The sequence below is a fragment of the Callorhinus ursinus genome, unplaced genomic scaffold, assembly GCF_003265705.2.
Source record: "Callorhinus ursinus isolate GAN/ISIS: 27379988/994484 unplaced genomic scaffold, GSC_fseal_2.0 scaffold36, whole genome shotgun sequence".
NCBI lineage: Eukaryota > Metazoa > Chordata > Mammalia > Carnivora > Otariidae > Callorhinus > Callorhinus ursinus.
In genome coordinates, this window is record NW_027397098.1 from 4,871,742 (window position 1) to 4,891,722 (window position 19,981).

The window sequence follows — 19,981 nt, forward strand, 5'->3', positions numbered from 1 at the left end:
TTATTTATTTGAGAGAGAGAGCATGAGCAGGGTGAGTGGCAGAAGGAGAAGCAGACTCCCCGCTGAGCAGAGAGCCCAATGCAGGGCTCGTTCCCGGAATCCCGGGATCGTGACCTGGGCTGAAGGCAGACGCTTAACCGACTGAGCCACCCAGGCGCCCCCTGATACATCTGTTCTATTCTCAACTAAATGTTTACCCCCCGTGCTGCTCCCTCCTGTCCCAGACCAAGTGAAGTGGCTCTGGAAATGCACACACTGACACTCAGAAGTCAGAGTCTTGGGAAGCTGGGTGAATGTTGGTTCCCTTCCCCCGAACAAGGGAAGGCAGAAAGCAGAAAATATTATTGCATTATTATAATATAGAGGCTAACAGCTCACTGAAATCACATGTTGACAGTGATACAGTACAGCAAGTAAGAGCTTATATATACCGAGCATGGACTACGATGCCAGGAACTGTCCTACATTGACTTCTGGCAACAACCCAGAAAAGGTAGGTGCTATTGCCATCTCTGTTTTGCAGACTGGGAAACAGAGGGCCAGAGAGATTCAATACCTTGCCCTGGATCATGCTATCATTGACAAAGGAGGTGACAAAGCCAATTCTAACCCAGGCAGTTTGGTTCCTAGGGCTGTGACAACTCATAAGCATAATTTTTCACTTAAATGTAAAACAAAACAAAAACAGAACTACGTCCTAAGAGGTTATCATTCTGAATGACTCTTAAACATGGAAAGCATAGCTCCCTAGGCAGGGGCTACAATTCTGTCTGGGCCTGCCTCATGCGTAGACAGTGCTCATTAGTGCTGGGCATGGGGACGCGGAAGGGGTGTAAATGTCTGAAAGATGAAAGGCAAGCAAACATAGAATATACTGAAGTTCTACAGCATTTTTTAGAACAAATAGGCAGAAATAATTACTCTGTTGGTGTCTATTCACAGTTTAAGGGCCAGCACATGTTCTATCATGAATGCTGTGGGTTGAGATATCAGCAATAGGTTTTGATGATATGGTTTAGTTAAGGGAAGACAAGACCTCTAATAACCTTTGGGAGTAGTGATTCTATAACGTGAATAGAAAAGATTAACATACATAATTCAGTGTTGCATTCTTCAAATTGTCAACCTTAAGAGTGATGCATTATTATTTGCTTGGGTGATGCTCCTGTTGTGGAAAGCGTTTTGGGAACTCATTTTGAACTGCTTCTAAGTCAGAATGCCTTCAGTGACGCTAAATCACCTTTCATTTGGCCAAGATAAAGCACCAAACCACTATCAGAAAACAAAGCAAGTACATTATTATTTTTTTTTTTTAAGATTTATTTGAAAGAGACAGAGCGTGAGCAAGGGGAGGAGCGGGAGGGAGGAGGACAAGCGGACTCTGAGCTGAGGGTGGAGCCCAACACAGGGCTCAATCCCAGGACCCTGAGACCATGACCTGGGCCCAAACCAAGACTCTGACCTGACTGAACTACCCAGGCACCCCACAAGTACACCATTTTTGTCCTAAGTTTACAATTAGTAGAAGAGATCATGACAGCTACATCCTACAAATACTGCACAGGATTCTAAATGTAAGAGGAACAGTAATATCAGAGTGCTATGAAAATCTTTGGATAATTTCATGAGGAACATACCACTTGAGCCAGGCTGTGAAAGCTGGCTTTTAATAACCAGAAAACTGGGCAGGGGGTGAGTGGGGGGTCGGGGGGTGGGGGAGGCACAGCAAAGGGAGCAGATGAGAAAGCTAAAGACATCCTCAGCTATCTCAAGTAATCTAAGTTGGCTGGAGAATAGTATGTGCTGCTAGGATGAAATTAGCCTATAAAGGCAGACTGAGGCAACACCGCACAGGGCTCTGGATGCCCACTGAAGTTTAACTTGCAAGCAATGGGAAGCTGGCAGGCTGTAAGCGTTAGAATGACGAGAACTGTGCTTCAGGAAGATTAATGTCCTAGTGGTCCATAAAATGGATTAAGGCACCTTGAGGCTGACATCTGAATTTTGGAAAAATTCTGAACCAAGTCCGATGAATAAGAAAAGTGATATGGAACTGTATATCATTTCTGGTCAAAAAACAAGGTCTTGAAGAAAATAGTAAGACAGATTTTCTTCTGTGGCTTATAAGTGGATCTGAGGGAACTTCCAAAAAAACCCAAAGAACAAAACTCAAAGGTTTTGGAGTGGCAGCAGCATCACAAAGTAAGTATACAGTCTTCTCTAAAGCACCTGCTTTCAAGGATAACACCTATCCCAATGAATAAGCAGCTGCTCCTTTAAACACAATCAGAATTATTTAAGTCACACAGTATACTTTTTAAATAGATTATAATCCGTCACAGGAATTAGCTTCTAATGTACAATGTGACCTTCTTATCCAGTCTGTGATGGCTGCCGGCAGTTACACAAACACTTTTATTTTTTTTTTTTTTAAAGATTTTATTTATTTATTCGACAGAGAGAGAGATAGCGAGAGCAGGAACACAAGCAGGGGAAGCGGGAGAGGGAGAAGCAGGCTTCCCGCCGAGCAGGGAGCCCGATGCCGGACTCGATCCCAGGACCCCGGGATCATGACCTGAGCGGAAGGCAGACGCCTAACCACCTGAGCCACCCAGGCGCCCCTCACTTTAAGTCTTTACCTGACTAAACGTCAGTGATGCAGAAAATACAACTGAAGTCCTATTAGGTTCACAGAGACTTTTAACAAAATTAATGATGATCAGTAAGAGAATTTCAAAATAATTATACTGCCATATAGTGTCAACTTCTATTGTGTGGAGATTTATACTTTATACAGAACTCTGTAAAGAAAAAAAGAATTCTAAATTCACATCAAATGCCCACGTTGTCTTTTCTTTAAGATTTTATTTATTTCTTTGAGAGCGGGCGAGCTTGGGGGGGCGGGGTGCAGAGGGAGCAGGAGAGAAGCTGGAGCAGACTGCCCTGGAGCCCAACTGGGCCCTCAATCTCAGACCCGAGATCATGACCTGAGCTGAAAACAAGAGTGGGATGCCCAACCGACGGAGCCCCCCAGGGGCCCCCCACATGAAGTCTTTTAACAAACTGAAAGACTGCTACTCATAGTATGTAAGGACAATTGCTCTGTTTACTGTTCAACTTCTTCGCGGCATCCCACACAGAACAGAGAGCCATCGCTGGACTTCCTCCCGGTGTGCCACGCCTGCCTTCCCGACCCACTGAGGGCTGAATGCAACGGTGTCTGCACCCCTCTGGGTGAGTGAATCTTCGGGTGTCCGTGTCCAAGACCACTACCTCGATTTCCCTCCTCTGTTCGTGTTTCCCATTAGACAAACTGCGGTCCCCTCGCGCCTGAGGGCTCAAACCCGAGGCCGCGGCTCGGCGGGCTCCCTGCTTCCCCTTCCCGCCCTGCAATCGGCCCGGGCTCCCCCCCCCCGCCCCCCGGCGGCGCCCCCGCGGCCCGGCCCCCTTGGCTCCCCCCCCCCAGGCCACCCACATGATTGCCACGAGGCATCCTTCTCCCAACCGATTTGCTTTCCACACAAACCAGAAAACCACTTCGAAAACCTAACCCAGCCCAGTCCTCTGCCTTGCTTCAACCCCTGCACTGGCTTCCCATCTCCCCCAAGAACGAAATCCCGACGCGTCAGCGGCCACGGGCAACGCCCCGGCCCTCAGCCCTGCCGCCTCTCCCGCCTCGGGGCCGGCGTGTGCTCCCGCGCACGCTCCCGTGGGGCGTCCCTGCCCCCTTCACGTGGCTGGCTTCTCCCCACCTCTGGTCTCGCTTCCCGAACGCCACCTCAGGAATCCCCGCTCACCAGAGCAGGGGGCTGTGTCCACGGCGCCCACCTCCGCGGCTGCTTGTTCCCGACCGGCGCCCCCTCGCGCGGTCTGTGTGGCGGCACCGCTCGGACGCGCACGCGCACACCACCCTACAGCGGCCCGGCCCACAAGGTTCTGCCCTAGGGACCGGTCGCTGCGGCAGCACGACGTGGTGGCCCCACGTCTACCAGTCTATCCGTCCTCACAGCGGTGTTTCGGTTTGGTTTCCCTTGATTGAAAAAAGACGCATTTGAATGCATTCTCTCTTCAGATAATTAATGCGCGACTCCTTGCCCAACCACTTTTTTATTAGGTCGTACATTTCCTTGTCCTGGAGCCCCTCCATGTGTACACATGACACACCTGTGCTGTGTGTGTGGCCAGCTTAACATTCCTTATTTTCTTAGATTACTTACCGAAGCTGTTTTCTGTGAGCCAACACAGGGAAATACAACAATAACGATGAATTAAATAGGAATTTTGTCTTTAAAATGTCTAAAAACGGTTAAGTCACCTCTCAGAATGAGCCTGGTTAATATAAACATGAAACTGAACTAATCTTTCAAAGACAGTTATTTCCTCATTTTGTAAATCTTCTCATCTAATTCTTCCACACAAACGTGAATTTGTACTTACCTTTATTTAAAAAAAAAAAATCCCTAGCTACACTTGTAAACATAGCATCATGTATAAACTTATGGAATCACTATGTTGTACACCTGAAACTAATGTGGTGTTGTGTGTCAGCCAGTCAACTATACTTAAGAAAAAAATTTTTTTGAAAATTCTATTATTAAAATACTAATTTGTCCTGACTGGAACTTATCTATAAAAAAGACTAGGCTAAAAGCCCTTAGAAAACAGCATTAGAGTAGAAGTTCTTTTGTGGTCCTGATTCCGCTATAATTTTGGACAAATCTTAACTCCTCTGGGCAGCAGTTTTCTGCTGTGTTAAAATAGGAAGAAAGCACAGGGAGGAGGAAAGGAGGAAAAAAGGAAAAGAAACTGGGCCGAATGATCTCTGAAGTCCTTTGCCACTCAAAATTTTCTTGATTCTATTAAAAAAAGAACTTGCCTTTAATACACAGAGGTCTGCAAAGCAGAATAATGATAGCTACCATGTATTGGGGGTGTAGCATGTATGTATTGACCCACTATATGAAAAGTGTTACATGGGCTCTCATTTAACAAATGCATGAATTTTCGATTATTTTCCTAATTTATACGTAAGAAAACAAACTTAAGCCAAAAAACTCAGTCATGTAACATTTCTGTTTGTTTTTTAACAGCAGAAACAATCCTCAATTACCCGAAGAGAAATGACTCTGTAGATGGGAAAAGTTTATGAAAATACACATCAAAATGAGACTTAAAAACAGAACTTTTTGGCAGTCTGCTGTATTGGAGGCCCATGCTACATGCCACTGTTCTGCAGGACAAAGTAAACATGTCTGTCCCAACTTGACTAAACCGACTTCAAAAGGTAGGATTTCAGGACGAAGCTAACAGATTCCCTTTCTAAATTCAAATACAAACATGAAGTACCGCAAAAAAAAAAAAAAAAACAGATAATGCCAGTAAAATAAAAGGATAATTCAAAACTAATCTTCAGCCAAGCATAAATGATATTTGAATGTAGGAGAATATTTCCTGCACATTGTCCTATATTTACTATTAACATCAAGATAACAAAAATTAAATATACTAGGGAAATAATGTATAAAAATCACATTTTTAAAAGTGAGAGTTGAACTCAATAATGCCCCAGGAAAATTAATGCAAAAATTTAACGAGTTTTATACCAAGAATTGTACTTTTTATAAAATATTTGCCAAATTTTGCTTAAGTCTTTTTATTATTTATAGTCCAATTTTTTTCAGTTGGTATTAAATACCTTTTTGTTTTTTTGGACTGGTGAAGTACCACCTTGATGAAGCCAGCTTCCAAAGCTAAGGTTAAGTCAACTCACGATAATAAATCCCCCTATTATGAGTTAACAGTCAAGTCCCTCAATTGCAGTTTAAAAAACAAAAATATTCTGAAGCACTTCAACTTCTAACAACTGGCCTCAAAAATGGCACATGATATACTGAGTACAAAGATCACAATTTGATCTGTGTATTTTGTTTTTAAAATACTAATAACCAAGTGATTATAACCACACAAAAAGATACGGAGTTTGAGATAACCAAAAAAGAAATATCTCTCATAATTATGTATAATCTGCCATAACCACACAGAAAGGGGAAATTCTACTCCATTTTTCTATCTTCCAATGCGAACATTCAAATGTGCACTCCTAAGTTGAAAAACATATCTCCAACTATTAAAATACTGATACCACATTAGATAGATGCCCTGGGAAACTGTAATGTCAATTTCTTTAAAATTTTTCCAGGATGTAAAACAATAAACAAAAAGCACATAGGAGAGTGTCTCGGCATATTAAGCTAACTATAATACACTGGCATTTTCTGGTTATTTGATAGCTTGAGAATTCTGTATTATTTTTAGCTATATGCAAACCAAAGATAAACCAATAGAAAAATTATATGAAAATCTTCTCAAAAGTAGGAAAAATATTTTCTATAGTAATAGAAGGTTCTATTTTTTCCATGAAAAAGTAATGATTAAAAAAGAACCCATTTCTGTATAACAAATATAAATTTGCCCACTACCTAACAGGTAGCACAAGAAACATAGATAAATAGCACAAGAAAACACAGATAAATCTCAAAAGACTGAGCCAAGAGTGAGGTATTTCAGAGAAGGTATTTTATCATCAGAACAGTATGGTTTCCTATATTTAAGATCTATTTATTATTTATTTTTACAAGTAGCAAAGTCCCTCCATTTTTTCTCAGCTTAATATACAGGGATATAAAAAGCTATTGATTTCACTCTGCCTCCCATCCCAACCTGAGTGGGGTAACAGGAAGTTGTGAGCTCAGAGCAGGCTCCTGATGCCAAGGTGGTTTCCTCTTTACCTCGGACTTAACTCTGGCACTCAAATCAGTCATCCTCTTGCTGATTTCTTTTCTGTCAAAGTAAACCAAGATACATTATTTGTATATTTGGGGTATTTGTTCAGCCAAGATCACTTTTTCTGTCAGCAAGTATAATTTTCTTGGCAACAGATATGGCTGAAAATCATCATGGAAAAACATGCCTTAACTAATTCATCAGACAAGTTTATCACTTTGGCTCCTGGCCACATTATCCTCAAGTATTTGAATACTTCTCTTTCTTCCATTTGTACAAACATTCCCACATAGAAACACACATACGAGTACAAATACACACATTCCCCCTGAATAATACAGCAGAGAGCTGGACCTTCTCTTAGCTCTATTAACAGTATATAGACTTTCTTCAAAAGCACAAGTATTGTGAAAATTATTTAAAAAGCATAATCATAAAACACATTTTCTGTCATTCTAAGCAATAAATTATTCCTTCGGCTTACTTTATATTATTTCATTATAAAATGACCTAACCAAATAAAATCTAGGTAGTACTATGAGTACAATGAAATATTACAAAGTCAATTTGAAAACAAAGGTGTACACATATGTGTACTAAGTACACATATACTTTACCAGTTTAAGAAAATCTATGAGTTTGTGAGCATCCTCCCCAGTAGACAGGTCTACAAAGTCCTTGGGAAGTCGGTAACTCAGATAGGGACTGGGTTGAACTGTCACTTCACTGTTTGTGCAACGGAAAGCTGGAGAATCCTTTACAAAGAAAAAAGGGGAAAGTCTGTGAGAAATTATCTTAAGTCTATTCTTCAAAGTGAAAAAGATACTAGTATAACAATTTCAACTTCATGTTCCCTTCTGTACTATGTAAGGAAGAAAGATTCTGAAGTAAAAGAAACACCAAGATTTTAAGAATATTTCCACATGTTCACTAAAAAATAAATATACAGTATCTGGAAACAATGTTCTCATGGAGAGCTATGGTCAATCCCTAAATGCTACCAGCCACTATTCACTGCAAATGGGTCATAGGTTCCTTAGTCCTTGAATGGGCCTGAGGCCTACGGCTAGTTCTCTCTGGCCTTGAGCAATCTCATGCAGGTCAGAGTGCTTTATCAATATTATCATTTTCTACAGGTGCATAGTTGGGAAGTACTGCCCTGGAGAATAAAGTTGATAGTGAGGGCAAGCAAGGGGCTTTGAATTCCTAACACTTTTGTGCTTCTCTTAGTCATGTAACTTACGTATTTGTGTATCTCTCTCAGCACCTATGGAAAACTGCAAATTTGAGTATCATATTTAACAAGTCTTCACATTCTTCAATGTACTTGCTTAGAGTCTTGCATTTAAATTTACATGCTGCCTTGTGCCAAAAAGGATTTCAGAGACGGAAGGCCTTGGGTTTGGACTTCACGGGTGGCAGGTATCTAGGTGAGGGATGGATGGTGTCCAGCAGATGGAGACAGGCCAGGAACTTGAGTGGAACAGGACCGTAGAGCCCTAGAAAGCAGGCCGTATCTTATGACAGACCACTCATCTGACAAATACTTAGGAAGTACCCATTTTGCGCTGAACTTGTCCTAGGTATAGGAGATCAACTGGTAAACCAGACTGGCAGAGAGCCAATAAGTAAGCAAATAAATACAACGGCAAGATCATTTCAGATAGTTAAGAGGTGTTATAAAAACATAACAGGGTGCTATAGTAAGAGCAGAAAAACACAGGTCACTTCACAGGGGTGGTCAGGTAACACTTTGCTGAGGAGGGAACATGTGGACTGAAAAGTATGATGAAAGCAGCCCCGTGAGGCCGGGGAACTCAGATAGGGACTGGGCACAGCTTAGAAGGCAGTGGGCACAACCAGAGCAAAGATCCTGAGGTGGGGCTTTGTAGCTGTGAGAACCAGAAGCCAGGTGTCTGTGGAGGGGAATAAGGATGGGGAGACCAGCAGGACATGACTCTGTGGAAAAGGCAGGAGCCTGCCCCTGTTTCCCTGTCATCCCCTGACCTCCAATATAATGTTGTTTAAATTAAAAAGAAAGAAAGCATTTGGATCATAGAGTGAATTTTGTACAAACTGTTTCTATCCACTGTGTCCCTCGTATTTAAAAATAACCCTGTGCTGAATAATTTACATTCTCTTTCCTTGACATTCAGATTTAATGGCCCCCAAGTCTAAGATGCCAGCACACACAAAAAATTCTTTCAGTCATTAATTTCACGAAAAACCAACCGTGCCTGCCTTGTGCTAAGCCACACAGCTCTGTGGAGAACATGAGAGGTACTCCCCCTGTGCTCAGAAACTTAGTCTGGGGCAGGACACAGGCGAGTACAACACAACAGGGCAAGAGCCATGACACGGAAAACAGCCATCTGAGCCAGATCTAGGAAAACAGGGCCAAAGAGGGCCCAGGCAGCGTAATGATGGAAAGAACTATTTCTGAGATAAGACAAAAGAAAAGATGCTCACACTGAAAGCAAGGGAGCAGCCAGAAAAGCAGGAAGAAACCCAGGAGGAGAGCGTGTATCACGGAAACCAAGGGAAGATGTGTGGTGAAAACACGGAAGAGGGTAACACGTTCAAATGTCACCGTGCCTCGTCCAGTGGTGCTCGCGGCGAGCCGGCAGAGCCATTGCCAAGAGCGGTTTCTGTGCAGCGGCAGAGCCGGAGGCTCACCACGGCGGGCGGAGGGGTGGCCGGAGGAGGAAGCCGGCTGTGAGGCTGAACAGCTACTGAGCAGGGACAAAACAGCGTGAGTGCAGCTGGTATGACCCCATGGGTGTAAAAGTATGTGTGTATACGCACGTCTGCACAAGGTTAACTGAAGGGGTAAGGACTGCAATTTCCAGATGGTAGGATTTCAGGTCTTGCCTCTTCCTAATTTTGTTTTTTTTAAATGACTTGTAAAAATAAAAGTATTTTTTTAAAGATATAAAAAACACAAAGATAACACATATGTAGTACAATCTCATTTATTTTATATGTATACAGGCATGTTATACATACCAGAATGTACACCACGTACGGTTTAGAAAATATAAACCGTGGTTCTCAAAGTGGGAGGACTGCAGGTAATTCAGAATGCTCTTTAAAAATGGGCATGTATTACTTTTATAAGCAGAAAAGGGCAACACAAAGGTGTTGTTCAAAGTTGGGCTGTGAAGGTGAGGAGACAGAGTTGCTGGCTGAAGACATGAGGTTGAAGGAGCTTTGTCTCTTCGGACAGAAGGTATGTGAACACAGACCCGGCCGGTGGACAAGAAGAGAATGGGAAACAGGAAGGAGTGGCTGGCAGCACAGGTAACAAGAGAGACGGTAAGGAACAGCAAGCTGAGTGGGTGCCACTGTTAGACCGAGGAGGAGGGACAGAGGGACACTCATAGGTTTGAGGACAATTACACGAAGTCATTTCGCACCAGAGGATTCTCTTCTTGTGAAGAAGGATGTGGCATCATCTGCTGAGGGGAGGAGAGGGGTAACAGGCAAGGAGCTGTGAGGCGGTACACAGAGGCGTGGAAGGCCACTGTGGGTGGAAGAGAAAGCTGGTGAGGCAAGCGCTGCAGTAGGGCCCCCCTGATGGGGTCATGACTAGGACTAGGACTATGATGAGACCCCAGGCTGGGCACCCGTACAGTCTTCCTCTCTCAGGGGTCAGGAGCCTGGGGCTAGGATCAGAGTCAACATATGAACTGACCCAGGGTCAAGATTCTTCCAGGTGAGGGCGCCTGGGTGCCTCAGTAGGTTCAGTGACTGCCTTCAGCTCAGGTCATGGGTCCTGGGATCGAGCCCCACATCGGGCTGCCTGCTCAGCGGCGAGCCTGCTTCTCCCTCTCCCTTTGCCTGCCACTCCCCCGGCTTGTGCTCTCTCTGACAAATAAATAAATAAATAAAATCTTAAAAAAAAAGAAGATTCTTCCAGGTGAATCACAATGCACACACTCTCTTTGGTCACCTTCATGAGCTAGTTATCTATTAGTAAATCTGTGTTAGTTCCTAAAGAACAAGCGAGCAATTATTTAATGGATTACAAGGTTTCCTGTAATCCTTTTTTATCCTCTTACCTGCTCCAGAGCATCTCCTTCACTAAAATCACCTTTTAAGTTTCTTCCAGATATCAGTTCTTCCCAAGTAAACAGCAGTGAATCAGTTACTTCACCAAACGGATTAAAATCAATCAGCCACACCTTCCCCTAGAGTACAGACAGAAAAATTAGTAAGCACGGAATAAAAACAAACAAGTCTGTCATCTGTCTTACCCAAAAAGATCATCTTCATATTATTTTACCCAGACAGTAATCTGAAAAATCTTGTAATTTATTTCAGAAAACAGTTCCTCCAGGTCCCAGGTGAGAAAGGATCACTTGTCTAAAGAAAGGAGTGCCAGATCCAGAGGGAAGTCTGCCAGTGAATGCCGAGAAGGGACCTAGGAAAGAAAAGCCCTGACAAAGGCAGATATGCCATCTCCTGCCTAAAATCACACAAGAATTCTAAGTCAAAAATCCAAGCAGGAGAAAGGACAATCTCACGGGAATGATTCCACCAAAATAGCATGACTGGAATGCTTTCAAGGGTGTCTGCAATTATCTCGCCTGGGGAAGCCAGGTGGAGGCAGGGAAGAGCCAGCAGATCTGAGGGCACCTTCCTTACCCTTGAGAGGCTGATGAAAAGGGGGCTTAAAACACACACACACACACACACACACACACAGACACAGGAAAAACATAGGAAAATTCTCAGTTTTCTTTAATCCTAATGTAATATTTGCTTTGTCTGTATGATAGAGCTTGTGGCACTTGAAAGGGAAATGAAAAATATCAACCTTTAAAAGAAATTTCTATCTTCTGTTCTGAGTACTGGTGGGCAATCTGATAGGTTCTAGACTCAGGGAAAGAATACTTCTGACCTAGTTATACTGAGTTTGATTAGAATCAGGTGCATCTTAGTACATAAAGCAGCAGAGCACTGATACAACAGACCTGGGGAATCTGTGAAATCCTGCCAAGAGATTAAAGCCATATTTGATCACAAAGATACATGAGACATTTAGTAAATGTTTCCTTGAAACTTTTATCTTTGCTCCTCTTGATTTTTCTCCCTGAAACATTCATAAAATTATACCATTTTGCTGTTGATAATTAGTTTTTTGGGTAAATATGTAATGTCTTGATCAGATTTCAGTGTATAAAATTACATCCACCTAAGGAACTAGGCCGCTGAGCCAGCATTATTAATCTCTAGCACTGCTTCTCATCTGGGTTAAAAGACAATTTTAAGAAAGATGAAACATCTTACTAGGACTAACTTCAAACATCAGAAACATCTAGTAAGTAGCCAAAAACCATTATAGGAAGTTTGGACCACATATTTTTTTGGTAAGTTGCCTATTATATACTACCCCCACTCCAGGAGAAAGCCTGTAACTCTTGCCACCTGAGCTGTTTTCTGACACAGATTCCACAACCACTTGTACAGTGTTTGTGTGAAATAATGTCAGCCATTAATCAATTCTTTGTGTGACGTTAGCTTTGCTTTAGGGTGATTACTAAGATGTCATTAACATATTGTATGTTACTTTAACAAAATGGTATTTTCTAACCTCCAAACCCTTTCTACTTGAGTTTTTATAACCAATAAAACCACCTCTTTATTAAAAGGGGGGAGGGAAACCCTATCACACTTGTTAGTAGAGGAATACTGAGTTCTATAAACTAAAAATATGCCATACTATATAAAAAACAAGCAAAACAAAAACAGATCACCACTGTTGGGACTGATAGCTGGCAGAGTTTGTTCTGTAGTTCAGAAGGCATCCTCTAGTTTACAAAGGAAAAAGAAACCAGCTATAATCAGGCAGGAAACTATCAAGATGAGGATTTTATACCTCTAACATGTTTTTTATGTAACATCTCAGGCACAAGACATCCTGAGAAATTCTGTTTTTAGGCCATCCATCAGAGAAGAGTGGGCACAGTGACCTTCCTAATACCTAACAACTAACCACCCCACTACCTGTCCAAAGAAATCTCTGTGCACCAAACACTTACCAGGCATTGAAGCATAAAGCCCAGTAACACAAAATCTATTCCTTCAAAGAGCTCAGGCCAGAATACACACACACACACACACACACACACACACACACTGCCATGTATACAGAACTGTTCACAGCACAGTCTGTAAAAGACTAGAAATAAGCTATGTGCATTGATAGGAAAATGGCTAAACAAACTATATAGTATATCCACAAAACTAAATACTATAGCATTGTACGAAACTAGAAAGCTCTCCAAAAATACAATGTTTTAGACAAATGTATATAAAGCAAAGTGCAGAGTATATATCATATACTAACTCTTGTGTATGAAAGATGGAAAAAGACAAGCATATTGCTTGTTTTTGCGTCAAGAAATACTGGAAGGATATATAAAAAACTACTAAAAGTATACCTGTAGGAGTATAGAGGAACACAGGTTAAGAGCAAGACTTTCTACATGTATTTTCATGTTCATTTAATTTTTGAGCAATGTGAATATATTCTCAACTAAAAAGTTTAAAACTCAGTAGGTTTTACAGAGCAGTGTTTGCCAGGGACTAGAGTGCAGGGAGGGTCATGAGGAAATTTGTGGCAGTGATGGAGTTCTACATGTTCCTTGTAGTAGTGGTTATACAATTGGATGGGTTTGTCAAAACTCATAGAACTGTACCCAAAAAAGGATTAATTTTACTCTGTGTAAATGATTTCTCAAAAACTCTGACCAAAAAAATTTAGTAGTTTTAAATGACTGAAAATATAGGGACACCTGGGTGGCTCAGTCAGTTGGGTGTCTGGCACTTGATTTCAGCTCATGTCATGATCTCAGGGTCATGGGATCGGGCCCCACATCTGGCTCTGCGCTCAGCGGGAAGTCTACTTGGGGTTCTTGTTCTCCCTCTCCTCCTGCCCTTCCCCCCTACTTGTGTGTGTGCACACTGCCTCTAAAATAAATTTTTTTAAAAAATGATTGAAAATAAATGAAAACTCTAAAACATAAGATACTATGAAAAAAAGAATACAAAGAACTGAAATTACCAAATGGAACCTACAGATATAAAAAAATATAGCTAATACAACTTAAATTTAGTGAAAGGTTAAATGTATCCAATCGGACACCGCTGAAAGAGAACTAGTGAACCAGAAGACATATCTGAGAAAATTACACAACACAGTACAGGAAAGAAAGGAGGTGGAAAACAAGAAGTTGAGACACATGAAGATAAAATGAGATGTGCTAACATTCTTCTAAACAGATTTCCAAAGGACAGAAGACAGAAAGAAAGAGGTAACATTTGAAAAGATAGCTGAGAGTTCTTCACAACTGACAAAGGAAACGAATTCTTAGATTTAGGAAGTATTCAAAAAAGACAAAAGAAAAGGAAAAAAAAACCCGCCAACAAAGGAGCAGTGTCTTCAATATGCTGAGACAACAGAACTGGTCAACCAAAAATTCTATACCCAGCTAAGCCTGTCATCCGTACATGAAAGCTACTAAACAAATTTTCCAGCCAATGGCTGAGGGAATTTCTACTAAAGGATATACTACTAAAGAGAAACTGGATCAAAAAAGCAGTGGTAAGAAGCACTGGTAAGCAAAGAAAGTGAAAATCAACAGTCATGACTAATTTAGGGATATTAAATACAAAGTAAACTAAAAATCAGAAATCACATGCACTGAGAATTTGTTCTAAGGTCCTTGTATCATGAGGGCAACAGGAAGTGAGATTAACTTTTGAATTTATTAAGTAGCCACATTAAGATTTAATGATAAAAGATTTAAGTGGGGGGGGAAGGGTAGAGTGGAAAGAGTAAAGAAAAACCAGTAATATAAATGAAAGGAGAAAACAAAAACATAGAAAAGCAAATTGTAAACTCAAGATAATATGGTGTAAAACAGGGGCCCCTGGGTGGCTGAGCTGGTTGGGCATCTGCCTTCAGCTAGGGTTATGATCTCCAGGTCCTGGGACTGAGCCCCATGTCAGGCTCCCAGCTCGGCGGGGAGTCTGCTTCTCCCTCTCCCTCTGCCTCTCCCCCTGATTGTGCTCCCTCTGTCTCTGTCTCTCTCTCAAATGAATAAATTTTTTAAAAGTCTTAAAAAAAAAAGGTGTAAAACATTCAGATATCAAATACAATAATATATGCAAACTACACTCACTGTTAAAACCAGAAATTGTCAGTGATTAAAAAAACAAAACCCAGCAATATGCCACTTACAAGATACATGCACACACCTAAAACCTAACAGTTAAAAACAAAAGGAATGAAAAAGGTAAATTCTAAAACCAAAAGAAAACTGTAGTAACACTATTAATATCAGACAAAACATACTTTAATGCAAAAACCACAAAAGCATTCTTAGAGATAGAGATGGTCACTCCCTAGTGATAAGAATTCACTGGGAAAACAAAACCATTATGAACATATGTTCTTGTCTAAGACCACAACCTCAAGTATGTAACACAAAAACTGACAGAATTCAAAAGGAGGAGATTTTACATTTCAACATACCCTGTTCAATAATTGATAAATTAAGTAGACCAAAAATTAGGGAAGATACAGATTTTTTTTCTGGTTTTTAGAGTTAAAAAAATTTTTTATATGGAAAAGTTTAAACATATACAAAGTAGACAAAATATAAAGAACCCCAAATACCTATCACTCAGTTTCAACAATTATCTTGTTGAACCCCATAGTCAATCTTATTACATCTATATTCCATCCATTCCTTTCAAACCTGTATTATTTTGAAGGTCTTCTCAGACATCATTTCATTCATAAGATACAAAAAGATTTTCACAATTATTATTACCAAGGTTAATCTAACAAACATCTACAGAATACTTCACACATTAGTTGTAATTTTTCAAACACACATAGAAGAGTGACAAAAAAGTGGCCAAGTTACAAAGCCAATCTCAACAATATCAAAGACTCAAGATCAGACATGTTTAGTCCTTAGAGCAATGAAATTAGTAACACAACAATAGCCATCACTAAAAGAATACATAAGGAGACTAATAATTTTCAAGTCTCTTAAATAGTTATTCTAAATTCTAGTTATGTGTTGTCTTCACTTAAGGAGCTCCTTAAAATACATATACCAAGGCTTCCTCCCAGACCTACTGAGTGTATGGGCCGTCTTTGACACATGTGATAGCTAGAATCTCTCAACACTGAGTCAACTTGCCCAGCTGCAGTAAGAGAAGTAGACACATCAAAATATATCCAAATTCAAACATACTTCAGTTCCATTGCATATGAGAGACCACCATAAGAGTTCATTTTCTACAATAGTCATAAAACCATATATTCAACAAAGTACCTAACAAACACTGATACAAGTGCCACCAAGTAAATACAATGTGTTTTACATCATGGTTTAAATCGCTTCTCAGAAACTGTCAGCATGCTTATACTGGCATGTTTCTCACTTTAAAAACATGCAACTACTTTCAGTTCTGTTAGATCATAGCAGTAATTACTTCTGTACATGTCCAACTTCACTTAAGGCATTTATGTAACTCTTTCACCAAACTACACATTTGCACTGACCTGCCAGCAATAGTGAATCAAAGCAGATCTGGACATTTTTCAGGGAAATATTGAGAGACCTTGGCAAATTCCAAATTTTTAAATGCCATTAAATATAATTGCATTAAAATATAACTGCTTCAGTTTTAATATCTATAAAATGAGAGTAACACATACCTCACAAGGTTAGATAGATAACCTGAGTTAAATACAAATAAAGTTCTTCTGAGCTGCATATTAGGGTAACAAGCTAGGTTTACTCACTCACTAATTGGCTGATTTGATTCCACTTACAACCAGGCCAATTCCCTGGAATGTTTAAGTCTCGAAGATAAGCTCCTTGTAGGTCAGGAGACCATCTTGTTGAAAGTTTTTTGGTAGAAGCATGGCGTCTGACAGGACGGGCTCCCTATAAATGCTGGCTGTGTGAGTGACTGATGTGGCCAGTGTCTACCAGTTAGAAGCAGAGCGGAGCCTAGAGCCTAGGCTCCTGTCGATCAGCTCCGGTTTCTACCCATTCCATCACACCAGCTTCCCATCCTTTCTCTAAGGTTTGTTTCCACTAGACTGAAAGTGCAAAGTAACATCCCTCTTCCTTACCACATCTCAATTTATAACTCCTCTTTCTAGCTCTTAATAGACACTCTCACCCTTGAAGACACAGAGGTGAAAACAGAGTAAGTGTTGTCTTTTGGCTAAAAAGAGGCAAGTCAACAGTTAACAGTTATCTGGGGACATGACCATATGGCCATATCCTTTCGTCCAAAAAATGATTCAAAGGTATCACAACAGTGAGGCTGATATGAGCTTGGAGAGGGAACGAGAAATACGTGGGTCACATTTGGAAAACAGTGTCACATATTCTGAAAACACACCTGCTGTCTTCTCAACAGCTAAGTCAAGAAGCACTAATCACAGGACATTTAGTGACCCAAATTTTTTTTAAAAGATTGCACGTCTTGATAATGAAAACTCTGCTTTAGGATTAATGAAGTCAGGTTTTTGTTCTCTTTTTCATTACACAAGTTTCCATCACTTGTAAGATTTAAAGAATAAGCGAATCCTCATCTTCAGTCTATAGATAAAAGTGATTCCAATTGTGCTAAAGATCTTTTAGTTGACTAAAACTAATTATCTAAATATCAAAAGACAAACTCCTGGCCACACTTAAGTGTGCAAACTAAACTATTTTAAGCAGGCACAGACCCCTGACAAAAGTGGAAAGGCAGGACATAAAGTAGCCATTTAGCCATCTGTTAAATTAATAAACCCCAATCTACAAAACGATTGAAGATATGTCTCCCAATGTTAAGTATATGTTAAGGGAGATTCTTGACCACTGTGACTTTCAATCACCTTAGCTGGTTTGAGAAAGTACTTTTTAAGCAGTGGGCCCTCACACACATAATGGCTATATACTCTATAAGCCCTGATTTTAAAACATATCAGATAATTGTTACTTACCCTACTGTCTCTATATATATCGAACACAACTGTGAAGGAGAAAAAACTCAAAGTTAACAATGAGCTACTATTTTCATGATCTAAGCCTCCTTTTGAAAATTAAAATTAATATTATTAGTTACTCAAATAGCAGAATGTAAGTACCTTGAGAACGTCATGCTTCTAAATCTCAAAATTTTTAAAAATGATAAGGTAGCCTACAATATTTTATGTATATGATTTTGTTTTCCTTTTTTCTACCCTCAGCCATAATCCTTTATACAGTTGATCCTTAACCAATGCAGGGGTTAGGGATGCTGACTTCCCTGCAGAGTTGGAAAATCCATGTTTAAGTTTTGACTTCCCTGAAACTTAACTACTAACAACCTACTGTTGACCCAAATCCCTACCAATAACATTAACAGTCAATTAACACATATTTTGTGTATTATATACTGTATTCTTACAATAAAAGTAGAAAAAAGAAAATATTAGTAAAGTCATAAGGAAAATATATTTACAGTCCTATACTGCATGTATCAGGAAAAAAAACCACATATAAGTGGATTCATGCAGTTCAAACATGGGCTGTTCAAAGGTCAATTGTATTTAAAACTTCAAACCAAACACATCATCTCAATGAATTCACCACTATATACAAATTATATGTACTAGTGAAAAAAACATCAATCACTTAACTCATTTGATGAGGAATAATCGATTTCAGTAAAATCTGTAGTAGGAAAGCATAAAATCTAGCTGTGGTTATGGCATGATTAATCTTTTTTAAAATCAAATCTGCCATAGAACCCAGGTTTGGCAAGTAGAAATCAACTCTCTTTCATATACAATATACTTTCTTAAAAACAAGTCGCAAAATGTTTACCTTGTAACTGGTACTATCTGATCATTCAAATAAAAAATCCAGAAAAGTAGATCAGTCAACTGAGCTAATTTAGTCTGAATAACACAAGCATTTTGTTCTCTGTAGATAGACCCTTTGAAATGAATATCTAAAATGATAAGAGAAATAACTGCCTCAGTATTAAAAAATGATTAAAATAAGGTAAAATTAACATGCCAACCATCAGTAATACCAAATAGTAATACAGCAAAATGCTTAAAAACAGTGTTTCGAATCCAGTTTTAAATCTGCGTGGGTAGCTCAGTCGGTTAAACATCTACCTTTGGCTCAGGTCATGATCTCAGGGTCCTGGTATCGAGCCCCACGTCGGGCTCCCTGCTCAGTGGGGAGTCTGTTTCTCCCTCTGCCCCTCCCCTCGCCGGCACTCTCTCTCTCTCAAATAAATAAATTCTTTTAAAAAAAAATCTGCACCACCATGAAATAAGGTTCAGTAATATGTACTTCATTTCACTGGGTCAATAAAAAATACTCACAGTCTTCATCCAAGAATTTGTACTGTATGTGTTTCTTAAAAAAGTCTTGTATGCATCTGCAAATCTCTTCCTTTTGTTTAGAAATATGATCATAGTACTGTGTATAGTCCCTTTGAGAAATACCTGACAAGAAAATATTTTATATCCATTGTTATATAACATTCTTTTCAAAAACACCAAAATGTAATTTAAACATCTTTTTGAGAGAATCATTAAAGTAGATCAGAAGACCAATCAGATGAATATTGCATAATACATGATTCAGCATTTTATAGAGATAAAAAACTTATCAGCTGTAAAAAGTTATCCAATCATATGGATAGATATATCCTAAGTTCCATATTGTCATGCATTCTTACTTTAGAAAGAACTCAGTCATAAATACGTTTATAATGTAAAAAATGAAAGAAGCAATTTTAAACCTGCATACAGTCAATTGCCTCTTCTCTGATTTTTTTCCAACAAATTTTCTACAAATTGGTATTCTTTTCCACTTTTCTTTGGGAAACTTCAAATATTCCACATGTCTTCCTATTCATATTGTATTTCATAGAAATAGGCTATTTTTCCTGTTCACACATACTACCCTGCCTTCACAAGCCTGATGTTTCAAGCCATGGAAAAGTAAACATTCCTTTCTTCACAGTGACTTGATGATTTTATTACAAATACACTAAAGGGATTATTGTAAAAACTTCCTCAATTTGCTCTAGGCCTAGGAAAGTTTTCCGCTCTGAAAGAAGGGCTTCCACCCTATTTCTTAATCAATGCCAATATGACTCCCTTCCTTAG

At 39.8% G+C, this 19,981-nt stretch overlaps 2 protein-coding genes across 3 annotated transcripts in view; both read right to left on the reverse strand.

The window, feature by feature from the left end:
* CAMK1D (calcium/calmodulin dependent protein kinase ID) overlaps window positions 1-6,436 on the reverse strand; it is a 500,660-nt gene extending 494,224 nt beyond the window's left edge. The window contains exon 1 of the mRNA XM_073879923.1: window positions 3,798-6,436. The gene's annotated coding sequence lies outside the window, so the exon portion shown is untranslated. The remainder of the gene's footprint in view (window positions 1-3,797) is intronic.
* Window positions 6,437-6,559: 123 nt separating this feature from the next.
* The window catches only part of CDC123 (cell division cycle 123), a 57,020-nt gene continuing 43,598 nt past the window's right edge, over window positions 6,560-19,981 (reverse strand). For both annotated transcript variants that reach the window (XM_025853573.2, XM_073879927.1), the window contains 5 exons: window positions 19,190-19,312; window positions 17,813-17,841; window positions 10,845-10,973; window positions 7,401-7,538; window positions 6,560-6,840 (listed from right to left, as the gene is read on the reverse strand). In XM_025853573.2, the coding sequence (XP_025709358.1) occupies window positions 6,814-6,840; window positions 7,401-7,538; window positions 10,845-10,973; window positions 17,813-17,841; window positions 19,190-19,312 (446 nt within the window). In that variant the 3' untranslated portion in view covers window positions 6,560-6,813. The remainder of the gene's footprint in view (window positions 6,841-7,400; window positions 7,539-10,844; window positions 10,974-17,812; window positions 17,842-19,189; window positions 19,313-19,981) is intronic.